Raw genomic sequence first — 18,730 nt, 5'->3', positions numbered from 1 at the left:
TAGTTTTCCTTTTGGACACCCACATTCTGATGTCTGCTTTTCTGGTATAACTAAGAATCCAACTCTCACAGTGAGCTGGGAAAAACATGTAGTAATTAGCACGTAGATGGTGGTTGGAGGTTCTAGAACAGGAGAGATGACCCTTAAAAAATAAAGAGTTGGGTGGAAAGTGAGTCTCTCTTTACCCCAAGAACACCAACAGTATATGCTAATGTCTGAGCAGTAGAACCCTAAAGGTAGAAAGCCAACCAGGAAAGAATTGCCTGTTGGTTACCAGGGGAAAGGCTCTGGGGAAGGCCTTTGGCAAATGAATAATGCAGGCAAGTTAAGTCAAATGATAACTGAAAGTGAAACCTAAACTAGGACTGTGGCAGTGGAAAAAGAAAGAAGAGGTTATTGGGAATACTGCAAGAAATATTTAATATCTTGAGATGAAATGAAGGTTGTCATTTGTGGGACTGTGAGGCAAACTATATTTGTTCAGTGGGATTTTTTTTCCCCATCCTGGAAATACTCTAATTTTCTTTCATGATATGAATTTTTTCCACATTAACCAGGTGCCAGATGCAATAAAGAAATGTCAGAGGGCTGGAATTACTGTGCGGATGGTCACTGGTGATAATATTAATACTGCTCGGGCTATTGCCACCAAATGTGGTATTTTACATCCTGGGGAAGATTTTCTTTGCCTAGAAGGTAAAGATTTCAACAGGAGAATACGAAATGAAAAAGGAGAGGTAAGGGTGTTTTGCTTTTTAAGCTGCTATATTTTTAGTATATTAGGAATTTCATTCAACAGATACACTTTGAATATGCACTGTGTGTTAGGCATCACACCTGGAAAGGTGCAGCCCTCACCTCAAGAAGCAAAACATTTTAGGAAATAGAGGGAACAAGTGATAAAGAAGTTTGCCTTGAAGGGAGTGAGCGGTTCTTTTTTTCAGTCCAGGCCCAAGAAACACAGTATGTGTAAGCCAGTAAGGGGAGATGATTTTGGACAGGTTGCTATGGAACATATTTTAGGAAGCCCCAGACTTTGCACTACTTATGCTAAGGAGTTCTTATGTTCATAGGCAGTGGGGAGATGGTTAAAATCTGATCTTGTAATAATATGTATAACATTGTTCTCAAACTTGAGTCTGATCAGAGTGACCTGGAGAGCTTTGTGTAGTACATGGATTACTAGGCCCCACTTCACAGTATCTTTATCAGCTAGGCCTTGGATCTTGCTCAGCAATTTCCATTTCTAACAAGTTCCCAGGAGTTGCTGATACTGCTGGTCTGGTAACCATCTTTTGAGAACCACTGATACAAATGCTAGATAGCTAATTTGGAATTAGAAAACTAGGCTTGGGCATGTTTTAACTTTGACGAAAATTTATAGATTGAGCAAGAGCGGATAGACAAGATTTGGCCAAAGCTTCGAGTGCTTGCAAGATCATCTCCTACTGACAAACATACACTGGTTAAAGGTGAGTAGGTTTTGCAATTTTCCCACAACTTTTTGATACAGAAATGCATTGTTTCCTAAAATAGTAACAGATACTGAATATTAAATTGACTCATGGATGTCATCTTTGCCAATAAAATCTAAATACATTTCCTGTTGATACCTTAGGTGGATTGTGTTTATTCTCAGTGAGTAAAACAGGATATAATAGCTAATACCACAGTTTCTGGAGTTGTTCCTTGCCCAGCATCTCAGCAGTTTCCATTTCTCTATGCTTAATTATTTATTTTGAACTTTGAGTCTATATAACTGGCCAGCCAAGGTATATCCTACAGAATCACTATTAAATTAAACAAATCGTTTTTACAGCACAAAAACTTTTATTCCAGGTATAATTGACAGCACTGTTTCTGAACAACGCCAGGTGGTAGCTGTCACTGGTGATGGTACAAATGATGGCCCAGCGTTAAAGAAAGCTGATGTTGGATTTGCAATGGTAGGCACTCACCTAATTCAAATATTCAGTTAGACATAATTTACTGGCTGAATTTTCTGTTTGTTTGGTTTCTTTGTTACTAAATTGCTGTTGATTTTAAACACCGTCCCTCTACTCTTGAGGGACAACATGTAAGCTGAAATTGGTTTATAAGTCTAATTAGTTTATATAATAACTTTTTTTGATGCTGGAAGAAGACTTCTTTTGAACAGTTACAATACGATCATACATTTACATTGTACTCTGTAAAGTACATAAGTGTCTGTATCTCATCTAAACCTTATAGTGGTCCTGTTAAATTATTTATGCATATAAATAGTTATGCGTTAAATTAGTTATGCGTATTTAAGAATAAAATTAGAAATCTTGCACTCAACTGAAAATGTCTTAAGTAACTTTTCAGAATAATCATTTAATATATAATCTAATCTTGTTTGATTGAAAACAATCTGCTTCACGCCACCCAAGTTCTCAATTTATATTTGATTATTTAAAAAGGGCAAGGAAATTTTAGCCTTTCATTATTTTCTTTATACTGTAGCCATAGTACTGATGAAGTGTTTACTATAAAATAGATATCATGAAATACGCATGCTACATAAATGTTAAATGATTAAAATTAGACTGTTGAATCTTTGAATCCAATCCTAATGTTTCAGTGTTGGGATGAATCTTTGTACCTACCATGACATAGAAAATTTAAATATTTAATTTAATTTTAATTTGATTTATTTAACTTTTAGAATATACAAGTCCAAAATCACAATTCTCAAATACAAAAATACAAAACTGAATTTTTTCCCCTAAATTTGCAGCACACTCATTTATTGCAAAAAAATATTCTGGATGATGTGAGGGTGTTATTTATCATACTTAATATGAACATTCATAGTCATTGTGGAAATAGAAATATTAATGTGTGTTATGGGATGCTAACCCTGTCTGGGAGAATTTGTGATAGAAGGTGTGTGCTTTTAGAGTATGATCAGGCTTTGAATTCTGAAATACAGTCAGGCCCAGGTGTTTCAGAAAAGAGAATATTTATGTGTACCCGTGTTTGTTTGCATAATTTGTCTCTCTGATGTTTCACTGCTAAAATAGAGGTTCAGCAGAACCATCACGATGGTGGCTGCCTTTCAGCAGAAGTTAGGGAGATGGAAGAAGGAAATGATATGGGTAAAGTACCCTCAACTAGTAGCTGTGAACCCAGAGTTTCCCACTCTGCCTTGTCCCAGACTCATTATGGTAAGCAGGACATTGGTGGGAACCTCTGAAGAGTGGAGAAAAGTAGCTGAGAGGATAAGGAATATTTCAGGGCCGTTGCTTTGGCTGTAAGCAAAACAGGTTAACTTTGGAAACACAGAATCATTGCTCTTGAGCATTTAGCAGGATCCTTACTTCTGCTCTCATCTGGACAGCTGACCAGGAATGTATTTATGTACAGTGCATTTTAAAATTCAAAAACAAAAAACTCTCTTCCTGAGACTTCAGTGCTTAAGGCAGATGCTAAGGGCTTTAAATAAAGGCAGGTAAATATAGTATTTCAAACAAAAGCACAATACAGCTGCTAGTCTTATTTGATTTTTAAGACATGAAAGTTTTAAGCCCATTTTACCACCTGTTTTTTTAAAGGTAGCATGTCAAAAAAAAGTCTAAATTTATTTTAGATTTTTTTTTTTTTGTATGGAGAAAGAGAAAGTACTTAGTGGCTTGGAAGCCACTTGAAAAGCACTTTCAAGTGACTTGAAAGCATTCTTGCTCAAGCTTGAATTTAATTTGTGTATTTGTTCACTTCTTCAATTTCATATTTTAAAACTGAAAGACAAAATTATTTATCTCAGGATTTTATTAGAGACCCACAAAAAATTGCTATTGATTAGATCTTTCTAAACCTTTCTTATGTTTCAGACAAATAGTATTTTAAAACAGTCTCTTCTCTTCTCCTTTTTTCCTCTCTTTCTCCCTTTTTCTCTCTCTCTTTCTCTGTGTCTGTATCTATGTGTATTTGGCAAATTCAACATTAAAATTTACAACAATAAAATAAAGGGGCTCTAATGTGAGTACATTATTAGCTTGCAAAGAGACCTGGCATTTTCCCCTACTTAGCCACTCCTTTTAGAATTCCTTTAGATGGCAAGTCTCCATGCTGTGTTTAAAATATGATTACATTATTTTAAAAATTATATTGCATTATTCTTACCGAGGGCCTTCCCAGGTGGCACTAGTGGTAAAGAACCCACCTGCCAATGCAGGAGACAGTGGGTTCAATCCCTGGGTTGAGACCATCCCCTGGAGGAGGGCATGGCAGCCCACTCCAGTATTCTTGCCTGGAAAAATCCCTTGGACAGAGGAGCCTGATGGGCTACAGTCCATGGGGTCACAAAGAGTCGGACACAACTGAAGCAACTTAGCATCCACACGTTCTTACCAAAATTCAGTTAACCACACATCTACAGATATTTCTGTCGTCAAAGCCTGAATGCCATTGTCAGGCGACTGTATGCTCCTCGGTTCTGTCTCATCACAACAAAGATTTGGGGTGACGGACATTAAAGCCCCCTCAGCGTGTCGCAGCTCTTGGGTCTTAGACAGACTGTTATAGCTCTCAGGTCTTCAACGGACCGTGTTATAGCTCTAGACAAATCAGTGTTATAGCTCTTAGACAGCTCAGTGTGACAGCTCTATTTCATTTAGATAAGAGCAGGAAAATCCATCTTCGAGGCGTGAGGGCATGTCAAGCCAAAGATGTGAAGAGAAGAGCGCCCCAGCGCGTGGGGAAGAGAGAGAGTGCGCGCCCTTTGGCTCCTGTTTTTATGTGTTTTCTTCCCCCACCCCGGGCCTGCCCTGTGCAAATTGGGCTCAGCCAGGAGCGCTGTCTGTTCCACCTGAAGTCCTCACTGCGGGCCTCGGACCTTCCTTTGACCTCCCTTTGTTCTATTTTCGCGGGCCTTTCCCTTCCTTGTCTTTGAGCCACCACCGTTTTGGACTCCTGTTTTCTATTCTAACTACCTAACATTCACCCCTCAAGAGACAAGAGCCCCATTTCTTTGGGAATAGGGGCGTCAAGGTCTCTCTGGCGGCTTCCTGCTGAACGGGGACGGCAAGGGGCGTTGGGCCTCTCCCACTTGCTAGTCTCAAGCCTCAGAGTCCTTATAGCGGGGTCCATCTAAGGGTGAGTGACATTTTCCATGGTTGGCCGTAGTTTTATATCTTTGTTGAACTGGCACTGCACGCTGTTGCTTGTTGACCTGGTGGCAGAGGCTTAGCCTCGATGGTCTCAAAACTGGAGACTACTGCATACCCGGCTCTTCTTATTCCATCCAAGACAAAGCTGCTTCCATCAGTGTACCAGATAACCTCAGGATTGGTCACAGGATCTTCTGACAATCCTTCTCGGGGTTTTGTCCAGTGGTCCAGGGTTTCTAGACAAGAGTGAAAGGGGAGAGAGCCCTCAGGGGTAGGCAGGAGAGTGGCTGGGTTAAGACCCTCACATGGGGATATAGTGAGGTCTGGATTTTCCATCAGCATTACTTGATATCTGAGGATTATTTGATCAGACATCCATAAATGGCTTTTCCCATTTAGGAGTTGTTTTACTTGGTGGCTGGTAAAAATTGTTTGCCCCCAAAGAAGAGTTTTAAAGCATCTTCTATCATGATTGCAATAGCTGCAAGATTTCAAAGGCGGGGGGCCAGCCTCGGGCAGTTGGATCAAGCCTCTTGGATAAGTAAACTACAGCCTGGGGCTCAGATCCCAGCCTTCAAGTTAACACTCCCAAGGCTATTCCCTCTCTTTCATGGACATAAATTTGGAATGCTTTTTCTGGGTCTGGCAACCTCAAGGCAGGTGCCTGAGTTAAGGCCTGTTTTAGTGTAGCCTCTGCCTTCTTTTGAGGAGTTCCCCACATCAGTGGGATTGAGTCATCTTGTCCCTTTAAGCTTTCGTATAAGGGCTGGGCAATTAGACCATAGTTGGGTATCCAGATTCTACAATACCCAGTTAGCCCCAGAAAAGCTCACAGTTTTTTCAAGTTGTGGGCAACTGAAAGGCAACTGGAGGATTCCTTGTACCCGATCAGAGGACAGCCTCCTGGACCCATGTGTAATCTGAACTCCCAGGTAAGTGACTTTTGTCTCTACCATCTGTGCCTTAGCACAGAAGACTTTATATCTCCTTTCTGCCAAAATTAGAACCTGAATTGCATGTTGTTGGGCACTTTTCTCATCTGGAGAGCAGACTAGTAGGTCATCTACATATTGTAATATTTTCCTGTTAGGTCCTAGGTCCAGATCTAGGAGATCCCAGCTGAGGGCCTGTCCAAACAGGTGGGGGCTATCTCTGAACCCCTGAGGTAATACTGTCCAAGTCGTCTATTGGTGGTTTCCTCCTGGGGCCTCCCACTCAAAGGCAGAAAGATATTGGGATTCTTTAGCCAGTGGTATGCAAGAAAAGGCATCTTTGAGATCCAAGACTGTAAACCACTTGGCACTGGGTGGGATTTCTCCCAAGATTACGTAGGGATTGGGTACTGAGGGATGGAGGGGGACCACAGCTTCATTTATGATCCGGAGATCTTGAACCGTTCGCCAGGTTCCGTCCTTTTTCTTTGGTGAGAGGATTGGGGTGTTACATGGCAAATTGATGGGGACCAATAGCCCACAAGTAAGGAATTTGTTTATTAAAGTCTGTAGTCCCTCCCGAGCCTCTCTTCTGAGAGGGAATATTGTTTCCGGCTAGGAAACCAAGTGGGGTCCCAGAGGACAATGACCGGTTCAGCTTAGTGGGCTCATCCAGGAATCCCCCTGGTCCCACACCTGGGAGTTAATTTTGTCTTCCCCTAGTTTTTGGTCCCTCTCTATGGGTTCTTCAGTAGTAACCAGAAGCTGTAGAGCTCTAGGAGCTGAAAAGCTTCCCATCACAAGGATGGTCCCCAGTTTAATGAGTATATCTCTTCCCAATAAGGGAGTAGGACACTCAGGGACCACCAGAAACTGGTGGGAAAATATTTGCCCATCTCAGCAACAAAGAAGTGCTCCGGTGAATCTTTTAGTAATTGCTTTTCCTGTAGCACCCAGAATGGTACAGGTTTGGGAGGAGAAGGCTCCGGAGTAGGAGATCAAGACAGAGTAGGTAGCCCCTGTGTCAACCAAGAAATTCTCGGACCTACCTGCCACATCCAGTTGCACCCTTGGCTCCAGCCCCATGATGGTTGTCTGTGACAGGCGGGCTGGCTGGAGCGGGCCACTTCAGTCCTCTTGAACCATCGTGAGGGAAGGCTTGGCGCTTGACCTTGAGGCTCTTGGGTCCTGAGGGCAGAGTGCTGCCCAATGTCCTAGTTGATGGCATTTGTGGCAAGCCGTTCTAGGAGACTTGTCACGGTTCGGACACTCTGGCCCAATGCCCCGCCTGTCTACAGAATAGGCATTTCCCTCGTGCCTTGTCCTTGAAGGACTCGGGGTGTGCCATAGGGCTTCTCTGGAGGGTGGCCAGCATCTGGGCATTCCTTGTCTCTTTCCTTTTCTCCCTTTCCTGGGCTTGGCCTCCCTCTCCTGTTCTCTGTTGTAAAGGGTATTGGTGTCTGTCTGGACCATCTCATCTAAAGAGGCAGCAGGGTCCTGCTGCTGCTGCAGCTGTTGTAACTTAATTCTGATGTCTGATGCACACTGGGACGGGAATTTGTCCTTTAAAATCACCTGCCCCTCGTAAGAGTCTGAGTCCAGATTGGTAAACTTTTGGAGGGCCTCTTTTAGCCTCTCCAGAAAGGCAATGAGGTTCTCGTTGGGCTCCTGAGTTATTGCTGAGACGTGGGCATAACTGATCCTGCCTTCACACAGATTAGAAAATGATCCCTTTCCCAGATGTGCTCAGGGTCATTATAATTCCAATTAGGTCGGTAGAGGGGACTGCAGTTTCCTCTACTGGGTATTTATCGCTTGACTTGTGAAGCCCTGTTGCATGCCTTCAGGCTTCCTTTAAGACCCTAGGATGCTCAGGGTCAGATAAAGTTTAACTAAATATGACCATGATGTCCTTCCACGTCAAGTCAAAGGCCAAGGTAATATGTTGGAATGTATCTAGATATTTGCCTGGGTCATCTGTATAGCTTCCCAGGTCTTATTTGATCTGTCTTAGTTCTAAGAGGGAGAAGGGCTTATGGACCCGGGTTGGTCCGAATTCTCCAGTTTCAACTAAGGGACATACTTGAGGTGGCTTTTGTGGAGGGGGTGCTCCTGGATATGGGGGCACATTTGGATACAAGGAAGGAGCACCAGACAACTTGTGAGCTGTGGGAGGTGAGCCTTTATGGGGGCGGGGGTGGGGGGGGATTCCTCCTCTTGGTTGCCTGTGCCTAACACCATTTGCCTAGTAGGCTCACTTTTACGGCGTACAACAATCCCATACTTAAGACAGAGTTCCTTCATATCTCTTAATTGGAAGAAAATTTGGACATAGAGGATCTCTGTGCATTTCCCTTGTTTTTTGCAGAATAATTCTAATTGCAGGATGGTATTGTAATTTAAAAGTCCCATCCTCAGGCCAGTGTTCCTCATCCCCCAGTGGATACTGTGGTCACACAGTGGCACAAAAAATTTTAAGCAACTCCTCCTCAGAGTTAGAAGATCGAACAGCTTCTAGTTATCAAGGATGCATCTCAAGGGTGTCTGCTGGGAAGTGGATTGGTTATTTCCCATCTGAAAAACAGTCATGACAGGGAGGGAAAGGAAGAGAAAAAACTAATAGGCCTCCTTCAACTTCCATGGGTGGACTTCCTTAGGGGTGAGTCTTTCTGAAGCTTATCCTACCCAGTACTGTTGCAACCTGAGAGCCAGGCGTTCCCAGGTCAAGGTGTGATCCCCAGGCAGGCTGAGGCATGACAGCCTCCTGGAGATCTAATCCCCGGGCAGGTTGAGGCTTGACGGCCTCCCAAGAATTGGGTCCCTGAGCAGATCGAGGTGTGACGACCTCCTGGGTTCCCTGGGACTGGCGGATCCCTGAGCAGGTTGAGGCGTGACAACCTTTCGAGGACCAAATCCCTAGGCAGGTCAAGGCAGGTTGACCTCCTGGGACCCCCGGACTGGAGTTGGGTGTCCCCAAGACCTCCAGCGTGACCAGTGCTGAGTAGGATTAAGAGGTTGGATATTATATAGTATTTCCCTCCCAAGGCCAGCTATTTTCTGGTTGTCCCTCCGGAAGATTGTAGAGGCAACATTGTGGGCCTGGATGGGGCTGAGGAAAGGAGCGTGAAACAGGAGGGAATGGGGCAGAGCACAATCTTTGAAAGAATAACATAGCACAAGGGCATAATGTAAACCAATTAAAATCAGTTGGGTCCAACATGACAAGTTAAATTCAGTTCAGTTCAGTTGCTCAGTCGTGTCTGACTCTTTGCCACCTTATGAATTCCAGCACACCAGGCCTCCTTGTCCATCACCAACTCCCGGAGTTCACTCAAACTCAGGTCCATCGAGTTGGTGATGCCATCCAGCCATCTCATCCTCTGTTGTCCCCTTCTCCTCCTGCCCCCAATCCCTCCCAGCATCAGAGTCTTTTCCAATGAGTCAACTCTTCTCATGAGGTGGCCAAAGTCCTGGAGTTTAACTGAGCTTTAGCATCAGTCCTTCCAAAGAACACCCAGGACCAATCTCCTTTAGGATGGACTAGTTGGATCTCCTTGCAGTCCAAGGGACTCTCAAGAGTCTTCTCCAACACCACAGTTCAAAAGCATCAATTCTTCGGCACTCAGCTTTCTTCACAGTCCCAACTCTCACATCCATACATGACCACTGGAAAAACCATAGCCTTGACTAGATGGACCTTTGTTGGCAAAGTAATGTCTGCTTTTGAATGTGCTGTCTAGGTTGGTCATAACTTTCCTTCCAAGGAGTAAGCGTCTTTTAATTTCATGGCTGCGGTCACCATCTGCAGTGATTTTGGAGCCCAGAAAAATAAAGTCTGACACTATTTCCACTGTTTCCCCATCTATTTCCCATGAAGTTAAATTCAAGTAAACCTTAATCCTCAATCTGTAAACCAAAAGACACACCCAGAGATGGCAGGACAGCTCTAAGGCAGTGTCAAAAGAGGGAGGGGTGGGTGGCTCCCCAATGATTGGGATGATCCTCCCACTCGTTAGCATATGAGTTCACCCCGCCCCAAAACCTAGCCAGGCTGCATTCCATGGCCCCAGCCCTTGTCGTTGGCAATGGCCCACACCCTGAAGAATGGCTTCTCTGAATCCTAACAAATCTACCTCTTACTTACCACTTTGTCTCTATGAATTTTTGCAATGAGACCGAGCCTGAGCTTCATGGGTTTTGGCCGGGCTTGAGTCCTGGGAGAGAGAGAGCTGAAGGACAGGAGGAAAAAGCAGTGGGAAAAACATGCCAAGGGATCCCCTTCGTAGCCTGCCAGAAAGCCTGCTAAATTCCTGACCTGTGCTCACAGCTTTCATTGGCCTGATCCTTGGTACAGAGAAGAGAAAGGACAGAAGAACCCGCACCGGCTTGGGTAACAGCTACTGGGGCCCAGCAGATAGCACCTTTGGGACGTGCCTAGGAGTAGCCTCTCCAGAGTCCCTCAGTTGTACCTACTGCCTCCCGCCTGTTCACGGGGGTTCAAGGAAACAAGAAATGAGAGATTGTAAAGGAATTAAGATTTTGGTAGGCATGTCCCTCCAGCCATAGGCGCAAGGACCTCCTACCTTAACTGGAGGTCTTCTGGAATCTGAGACTGAGACGCGTGACCTTTCTGCTGGGTTCGTTTTTCGCTGTCCTGGTTTCCAGCACGATGGGCCTCTTTTTGTCAGTTCCCTTGCTCTGGGTTTTCTTCGTGTTCTGCTTCTGCGGGAGCTTTCACTGAGTTGGGCTCCTGCTGTGCTTGGCTTATCCTTGCAGCCAGCGCCCCGGTTGTTTCAGCCAGGTTAAATCTGAGTCACGGCACCATCGATGTCAGGCGAGTGTATGCTCCTCAGTTCTGTCTCATCACAACAAAGATTTGGAGTGACGAACATTAAAGCCCCCTCGGCATGTCACAGCTCCTGGGTCTTAGACCGTGTTATAGCTCTCAGGTCTCGAACGGACCATGTTATAGCTCTTAGACAAGTCATGGTTACAGCTCTATTTTATTTAGATAATAGCAGGAAAATCCGTCTTCGAGGTGTGAGGGCATGTTGAGCCAAAGACGTGAAGAGAAGAGCGCCCCGGTGCGCGGGGCTGGGGGGCAGCGAAAGCGCGCCCTTTGGCTCCTCTTTTTGTGTGTTTTCTTCCCCCCGGGCCTGCCCTGTGCAAATTGGGCTCAGCCAGGAGGGCTGTTTGTTCCACCTGAAGTCCTCACTCTGGTCCTCGGACCTTCCTTTGACTTTCCTCTGTTCTGTTTTCACTTTTCCCTTCCTTGTCTTTTAGTCACTGCCATTTTGGACTCCTGTTTTCTATTCTAACTGCCTAACGCCATGATGTATTAATATTTCTGAAAGCAGGTATGCATCTGTGGTAATAAAATCTTCCCTAAGGTAGTTAAAATATCTTAATTTAAAATGCTTTCAAACTTTGGGTTAATAAACATTTGTTTCTTCTCCAAACATTAAGAAGCTGTTCCCAGTATCTGGTCCAGAGGTGAGTAGTTGCTGCCTCCTAAAGGTTCAGCACATAAGGGAGTACGTCAGTGACGCACAGTGGCAACAGTGAAGGGCTAAACACAGCACTGAGAGTGCCTCCAGGAAGAAGTCCTAGACTCTGCCTCTAGAGGCTAAGAAAGGTTTTCTGAAAGAGGTGCCATTTGAGCCGAGGGAGGGAGAAAAGTACTGCCAAGAGACTGCCAAGAATTACAAGTAGCCTGACTTCACTAGAAGAGGGTGTGGTGTTGGTGGGTACTAGATGTGAGGATCAGAAGGGCCTTGACTATGAAGCTGAGCAATTTGTCTTTTATCCTGTAGATCAGCAGTTCCCAAGCAAACTTCTGAGGTCTGACTCTTCGCAGCCCTTTGGACTGTAGCCTGCCAGGCTCCTCTGTCCATGGGACTCTCCAGGCAAGAATACTGGAGTGGGTTGCCAGTATTCTTGATATTGGCAACCCTGTCCAGGGAATCTTCCCAACCTAGGGATTGAACCCAGGTCTCCTACATTGGCAGGCGGGTTCTTTAACACTGAGCCACCTGGAAAGCCCCAGCATACAGCTTTAAGAAGCTCATAAAAAAGCTATTTTAAACTCTTTTTGATATAAAGTTTCCCAGGCTTGTTTCACAATGGAACTAGTTTTTATTTGGACACCAATTAACATCTTAAAGTTGCTTTTCAAATTTCAAAAGATTTTGAGCTGGGGACTGTGAGATTTGCATTTGCTAAAGATGGAGAACCATTAGAGGCAGGGAAATGTGTTGGGTTTGGATGTGTTAAGCATGTCGCACATTAAAAGTAAAATATTCAAATTAGGGGCTAGAAACCAAAATTTTAAATTAAGATTGCTCCTTCATGAACTATTTTAAGAAAAGCTTGATTTGGACTTTGTTTTTGTGTTTATCAAAACAATATTACATAGCTTTTAAAAAGTCAGACAGTTGTATAAGACTTGATAAACTATATCCCCTACCACATATCATTTCTTAACAGCTCATTTTCTGACTAAAGAAAACCAACTATTTTCGCTGTTTCTTTTCCTTAGTTGTTTGCCTCCATGTATCTAAATGGCACAATAACAAGGATTTTTTTAATTTGTTTAATAAAAAGCATCTGTTGATGACTTTTCATTTAGGGAGGTAAGGATTTAGCACTTTGATAGGCGCACACAGAGACATCTATAAGCTTTCATGCACACTTTCTATCCTGCCTTCTTCCATCAGAGTTAGAGATCTGTCAGTATACCATCCTTAGTGTGACTGGTTATAGTGAATGGAAAGCTGAGCCATGTGGTCGCTGATAATTCCTGTTACTTCCTTGTGTGACTTTTTGCACTCACTATACATTTTCTTTTTCAATTCACCTTTTAATCTTTATCTGTTTAGTTTCTTAGTTTTTTTTTTTTTAATGTTCTTAACACTAATTCATCAGCATCTTCTCCTTTCATTATGTCAGAGATGTCAGGCAGTTTTACCGTTCTGCCTTCTTACTCCTACCTCTCGCAGATCTTTTGACATGGCTTTCATCTGAACTGTTTGCTCAGCCTGCTGCACAGCTGTCTCCTTACCCCTCTATTATGTTGCATTTGAACTTCTTAGATTTGATGTAATTTTCTTGTTGATTTATGAAGTTGTGTGATGTCATCATCTTTTTTGGTTTACCCTCTCATGTAGTAATGCCATCTCCAATAGATTGCTGAGAAAAAGGATTCGTGAAAGTTAAATTTTTCATAACTTTTATGAGTGAAGTCTCTCTTTCTTCAAAGACTTCTCCTTGATACTTAGTCCTGCTTGGTATAAAAATCTAGATCGAAAATTACTTTTGCTCAGAATTTTGGGCTTGTACCTTCATTGTTACTGCGTATCATTTTGAATTTTGAACCTCCTTTTGCTTTTCTTTCCATTTTGGTGGTATGTAAGTCTTTCCTTTGTTCTCAGTCCTCTGAAACGTCATGATGTTTTGTCTCAGGGCAACTTTTTTCTATGAAAACTCATTGTCTTCAATTTTGCGACATTTTCTTATACTCGTCTTATTTCTTCTCCACTGTTTATTCTTTGTGGATTTGTCCCCCTGGTTTTTTAACCTTGTGGGCTTGCCTTATTTTGTCTTTTTTTTTTTCCTCCTCTCTGCCATACTTTTATCATCTTGCAGGAGTACAGGAGTATTTCCTCAGCTTCTGTTGTATTTTCATATCTGTTATCATATATTTAATTTCCAAGAGTTGTTTTTGGATCTCTGAGTTCTTGTTTCATTGCTGTGCCTTTTGTCATTCTAAGGATTTGATTTTTTTTTTAAATTTTAATGTCTCCTACGTGAGTTCTTTACCACTAACACCACCTGGGATACCCCGATTTTTTTTTGTTTTAATCAGCTTGTGTCCCTCTGTAGAGTCTGTGTCTCTGTCTCCCTTTAATTTAATCTGTGTCTTTCAGGTTAGTGCTTTCATCACATGTCAAAGTGATGGTTGGTTGTTTCTGCATATTTTTACCAGTAGGAAGCTGAAAAGCTGGAAAGCTTGAGGCCTGTATGTACGACGTATCAACCAGAAGCTTCCCAGTAAAGTGATCTGGCTTGGCCATTTCACTTTCTTAGGGTGCCGTGAATTTTTGGTATCTGTCGGTCTTATCTCCTAGGATGGTCAGATTTTCAGGAAAGAGTTTTCAAATCTGCTGCCTACAGGGCAATCTTGATTTCTGGGAAACAAGTAGAAGAAGAAGAGTACTGTACTTGGCAGCACATGGCACCCTTGAGTCTGAAGTTCGCTGTTGGGCCCTCTTTGGTCAGTTAGCAGGCGGTCTCCTGCCAGGCCAGAGAGTAGCAAAGTGCCCAGTTGTGTGGGCTTGGGGAGGGCTTCTGGGGCTCCAGTTGCCTTTTCTTTTAATTTTGTTATTAAAATGTAACACATACAGAGAAGTTTCTCTGTCATAAGTACGCACTGAATGGATTACCCCAAATCAACAGACCTGTTCCGTGCAAGGCAAGAAATACATGTTCTGTATTCCCATATTCCTCACCCACACTCTCTTCTAATTACTGCTGTGTCTCTCCACAGAGATAACCAGTATTCTGAAGATTCCCTTTGTCTGTTTTTATACTTTGTAATTATGATTATCTGTTACATGTTATTTTTGAGTCCATCTTCCTTTATGCATCATTGTGGTGAGATTCATCTGTGTAGTTGCATAGAGCTGTAGTTCACTCATTTTTATTAATCCACAACTTACTCATCTATCCCATTCCCCTGTTGAGAGACTCTGTTATTTTAGTTTAGACCTTCTAAGTACTTCCTCAGTGTCTTCAGTAAACGTAAGAATTTCTCCTGTTTTTATTCACGCCTTCACCTCTTCATCCAATGCTGTAAGTCCTGAGCCTTACTTAGAAGAGTCCTGGGGTGCAAAAAAAGCGGCTACTCTGCTCTCCCTACTGTTGGTTTAGGGCTCAACTTTCTGGGTCTGTTGAGTTTCTTAACTATTTAGTTATCTGCTTTCCAACCTCTTATGATGTATCTCTTTTCCCACTAACTTTTAGCCATTGAGAGTTTTTATTTTTTAATTTAAAAAAATCTTTTATGTGACTTTTGGAAGGAACTTGGGGTAGTACTTGTGTCCATTTCTCTCTTTTTTTTAAACCGAAGTTGAACTTTATTGTAAATGTCTCATTTATTATTTTCAATTTCTACTGAGATGAATGTCTTTCTGGGAGATAGTGTCTTAGACTTTTACAGTAAATGTAAGTCAATAATTATTAAGTATAATAGTAAATTTTTGTTTGTAAAATACATATTATCCTTTCAAATATTTAAAAGTTGTATTTTAAACATTCAGTCTAATTCTCAGAAATTTTCTTTAATAGGGTATCGCTGGAACTGATGTAGCTAAAGAAGCATCTGATATTATTCTCACGGATGACAATTTTACAAGCATTGTTAAAGCAGTTATGTGGGGACGAAATGTCTATGACAGCATCTCAAAATTCCTTCAGTTCCAGCTTACCGTTAATGTAGTAGCAGTGATTGTTGCTTTCACGGGCGCCTGTATTACTCAAGTAGGTTGACAATTTGTTTATTAAAACTTGCTTATTTTAGAGCACAAATGTATATAACCTGCCTTTTTCAAATATTTAAGTATTTAAATAAGTTCAAGCTTAGCATTTTAGGTTAATTAATACAGAAATGTAATTTTTAACTCCTGTACTTTAAGTTTTTAAATAGAAATGGCTTCCTGAGAATTGCTGAATCCCTGGAAAGCTGTGAGTGTCTGTTAAGAAACCTGTCTTTTCTAGGACTCGCCACTTAAAGCTGTGCAGATGCTATGGGTAAACCTCATCATGGATACACTTGCTTCCCTGGCTCTGGCGACCGAACCCCCCACTGAATCTCTCTTGCTTCGGAAACCTTATGGTAGAAATAAGCCTCTCATCTCACGCACAATGATGAAGAATATTTTGGGTCATGCATTCTATCAGCTTGTCGTAGTCTTTACACTCTTGTTTGCCGGTAAGAATTCAGTGCCCAGTAAAGCTTCAGTTGTTTTGGTCCTGAGCTCATATTGCAGATTTTTCAAGAATGTATGTTATTTTTCTTTCTGGCTCCCCATTTATCTTTAATTTCTTCTGTCAGTGGATGCTTAGTACATTTTGAGAGGCAGTGTGATAGTAGTGGGAAGTAAAGGGTCCTGATTTCTTATCCTTGGCCCTGCCACTAACTTAGATGTGATCTTGAACATGTCACCATAGTTCAGGGGGGCTTCAGTCCCCTTCCATCTAAGATAAGAGAGTGGTACTGGAGGATCCCAGGTCCCTCACAACTCTTTCTGTGCTGCTGTTAGAGATCAAAGAAAGATCTGGCTAGGTTTTATTGCATGCTTCCTTAAAATGTTCAGTTATTTTGTATGATAATTACAAAGCAATAATTTTCCATTCTTTCAGGAGAAAAGTTTTTTGATATTGATAGTGGAAGAAATGCTCCTTTGCATGCTCCTCCATCGGAACATTATACTATTGTTTTTAACACCTTTGTACTGATGCAACTTTTCAACGAAATAAATGCACGGAAAATTCACGGTGAAAGAAATGTGTTTGAAGGAATCTTTAATAATGCCATCTTCTGCACAATTGTTTTAGGCACTTTTGTGGTACAGGTGGGTAATTGTAAAAGAGCGTTTCAAATATGATTACTGTGTGAAGATCTTAGGTAAGCAGGTGGCTTATTCCAGAAAATACTTGACCTCAATGTGTGGGCCTTCTGTGAATTGCCTTGATGACATCAAAGAAGAATTTTAAATATCACCACTCAAGTGAAAATCTGCCCCATCCTGAAGTTCTGCCTATGAATGAGCATATTAAACTAGGACCCCTTCAGTGGCACTACTGGTTCTGCGGCTGCGACACTGCTCACGGCAGTGTTTGCTCACGCTCACTCTGTTTCTGATTATCTATTCTACATTGCTTTTATGAAAACTGTTATACTGTTGATCTTATTTAAGGCCAGTCTTAACAGCTAACCACTTCTTAGTCTACCTAGAGTGATCCCTTAATTGCTTCTAGCAATTAATAGCAGTTGTATTTCTACAGTTGAGTTCATTATTAAGTAAAAATAGGTTTTGAAACAAGTATTTTAAAATCCACATGATTCTAAATGACTGCATCCTGAGTTGGTTATATGCCAGTTTTATGTTTTGTAATATTGTCAAAACAAGGCAGAAGAGAAGTGGAGGATGGGGTATGAACAGTGAGGTTGAGAAGGAATAGAAAGGACCGAATTTTGCCATTTTTATAAAGACCATAATAAGAGCAAACTAAGCATCACTTTACGTGTGGTAAATTTTACGTAATTATGTATTATACCTATGTTTTATACCACCTTGAATTCTGTGGTACTCTTCTATGCAAACGACTGTTAATAGCAGAATCTGGAATCAAAGCAGGTGGGTGAATGGTGCATGATCACATCAGGAGGTCAGTAAACAGTAAGATTTAAAAAGTGAGCTTTTCAATAGAATCAGACAGTGACGGTGCTAGTTTCAAAATGAAGGTCTAAGAATTTTGAAGCGTTTATTCATTCTATGCCTTGGGCACTGGATTCTGAAACCCAAACTCTCAATTATTTCTCTGCAAACCATTTCTGTTTTAGCTTTCAGTTTTTCTGTCAACTTGAGAGGAACTGTTGCTTGCTTAGTTGTTGTATAGTTTCTGAAAGTATTTTATTTAAAAGAAATCATTATTCTTGATACACTAAAATGTTAGTTCCTCTTTACTGTCAAAGTTAGGTTTATTTTATGTTTTTAATATATGGGGATAGCAAAAACATAACTTCTTGTCTCTCTACCAAGCAAGTCTGATAACACTTAGTTGCTGGCCTAGATTGATATGCCCAGGACAACTGATGGAAGTAAGGTCATTCTTCAGTGCCTTTGTGCTACTCAAAGCATGTCTGGATCAGCTATTTTGTTTGTTCATTACAAGTCCATAGTGAGATATAAGGAGCATGGGTCAGAGTGTAAGTCAGCAACTTCACTAAATAAATTTATTCTTGATTATTCCTCCAGATAATAATTGTGCAGTTTGGTGGAAAACCTTTCAGTTGTTCAGAACTTTCAATAGAACAGTGGCTATGGTCAATATTCCTAGGAATGGGAACGTTACTCTGGGGCCAGGTAAAAAAATCTCATCACTTTTTGTTCAAACCTAAAGTGATTTTTTTTTTTTAATTTCTAGTGTGTATATTCTTTAATCAATTCTATAACTTGATTCTAAGTAGTTTTCATTCTGGGTCAAGAAAGGACATTCAGAGATTCTTTTTAATATTTATTCTAGTATGTCACTTGGTATTAATTATGATTATGCCTATGCAATAAAACACTAATTTCTTACATAGTCTTTTAACTTGTATTTTAGAACAAGTTTTACAACTGTTACTAAAATGATACATTTATAACTGGTCAGAATGCTAATATCTGTATCTTTTGCTCTATGACCTACCTTGCATTTTCAGAATTAATATTTTAATAAAAATATGCTTTAGCCATTTTATCATTCTGTTATATAATTTCATTGAAATGTAGCATTAAAAAAATCTTGGGTTTCAGTTGATATGACAAGTGTTTCCGTAAAACTCCTGGTGTCTGGAAAAATAGGCCACAAAATGACATTTTAAATGATTTGGATTGAATGACT

The 18,730-nt window shown here is 41.5% G+C and overlaps 1 protein-coding gene across 16 annotated transcripts in view; it reads left to right on the top strand.

Annotated features, from left to right (window-relative positions):
- ATP2B1 (ATPase plasma membrane Ca2+ transporting 1) overlaps positions 1 to 18,730 on the top strand; it is a 72,896-nt gene that overhangs the window by 40,888 nt on the left and 13,278 nt on the right. For 13 of the 16 annotated variants that reach the window (XM_068970018.1, XM_068970012.1, XM_068970019.1 and 10 more), the window contains 7 exons: positions 558 to 737; positions 1,385 to 1,472; positions 1,840 to 1,946; positions 15,410 to 15,601; positions 15,839 to 16,052; positions 16,484 to 16,695; positions 18,103 to 18,210. In XM_068970018.1, coding sequence (XP_068826119.1) covers positions 558 to 737; positions 1,385 to 1,472; positions 1,840 to 1,946; positions 15,410 to 15,601; positions 15,839 to 16,052; positions 16,484 to 16,695; positions 18,103 to 18,210 — 1,101 coding nt within the window. The remainder of the gene's footprint in view (positions 1 to 557; positions 738 to 1,384; positions 1,473 to 1,839; positions 1,947 to 15,409; positions 15,602 to 15,838; positions 16,053 to 16,483; positions 16,696 to 18,102; positions 18,211 to 18,730) is intronic. The other 3 variants (XM_068970016.1, XM_068970009.1, XM_068970017.1) reach the window with 1 other exon arrangement.

Source organism: Capricornis sumatraensis, chromosome 4, assembly GCF_032405125.1.
Source record: "Capricornis sumatraensis isolate serow.1 chromosome 4, serow.2, whole genome shotgun sequence".
Lineage (NCBI taxonomy): Eukaryota > Metazoa > Chordata > Mammalia > Artiodactyla > Bovidae > Capricornis > Capricornis sumatraensis.
The sequence above is the reverse complement of the archived record's forward strand: the minus strand, read 5'-3'. Positions and strand labels throughout refer to the sequence as shown.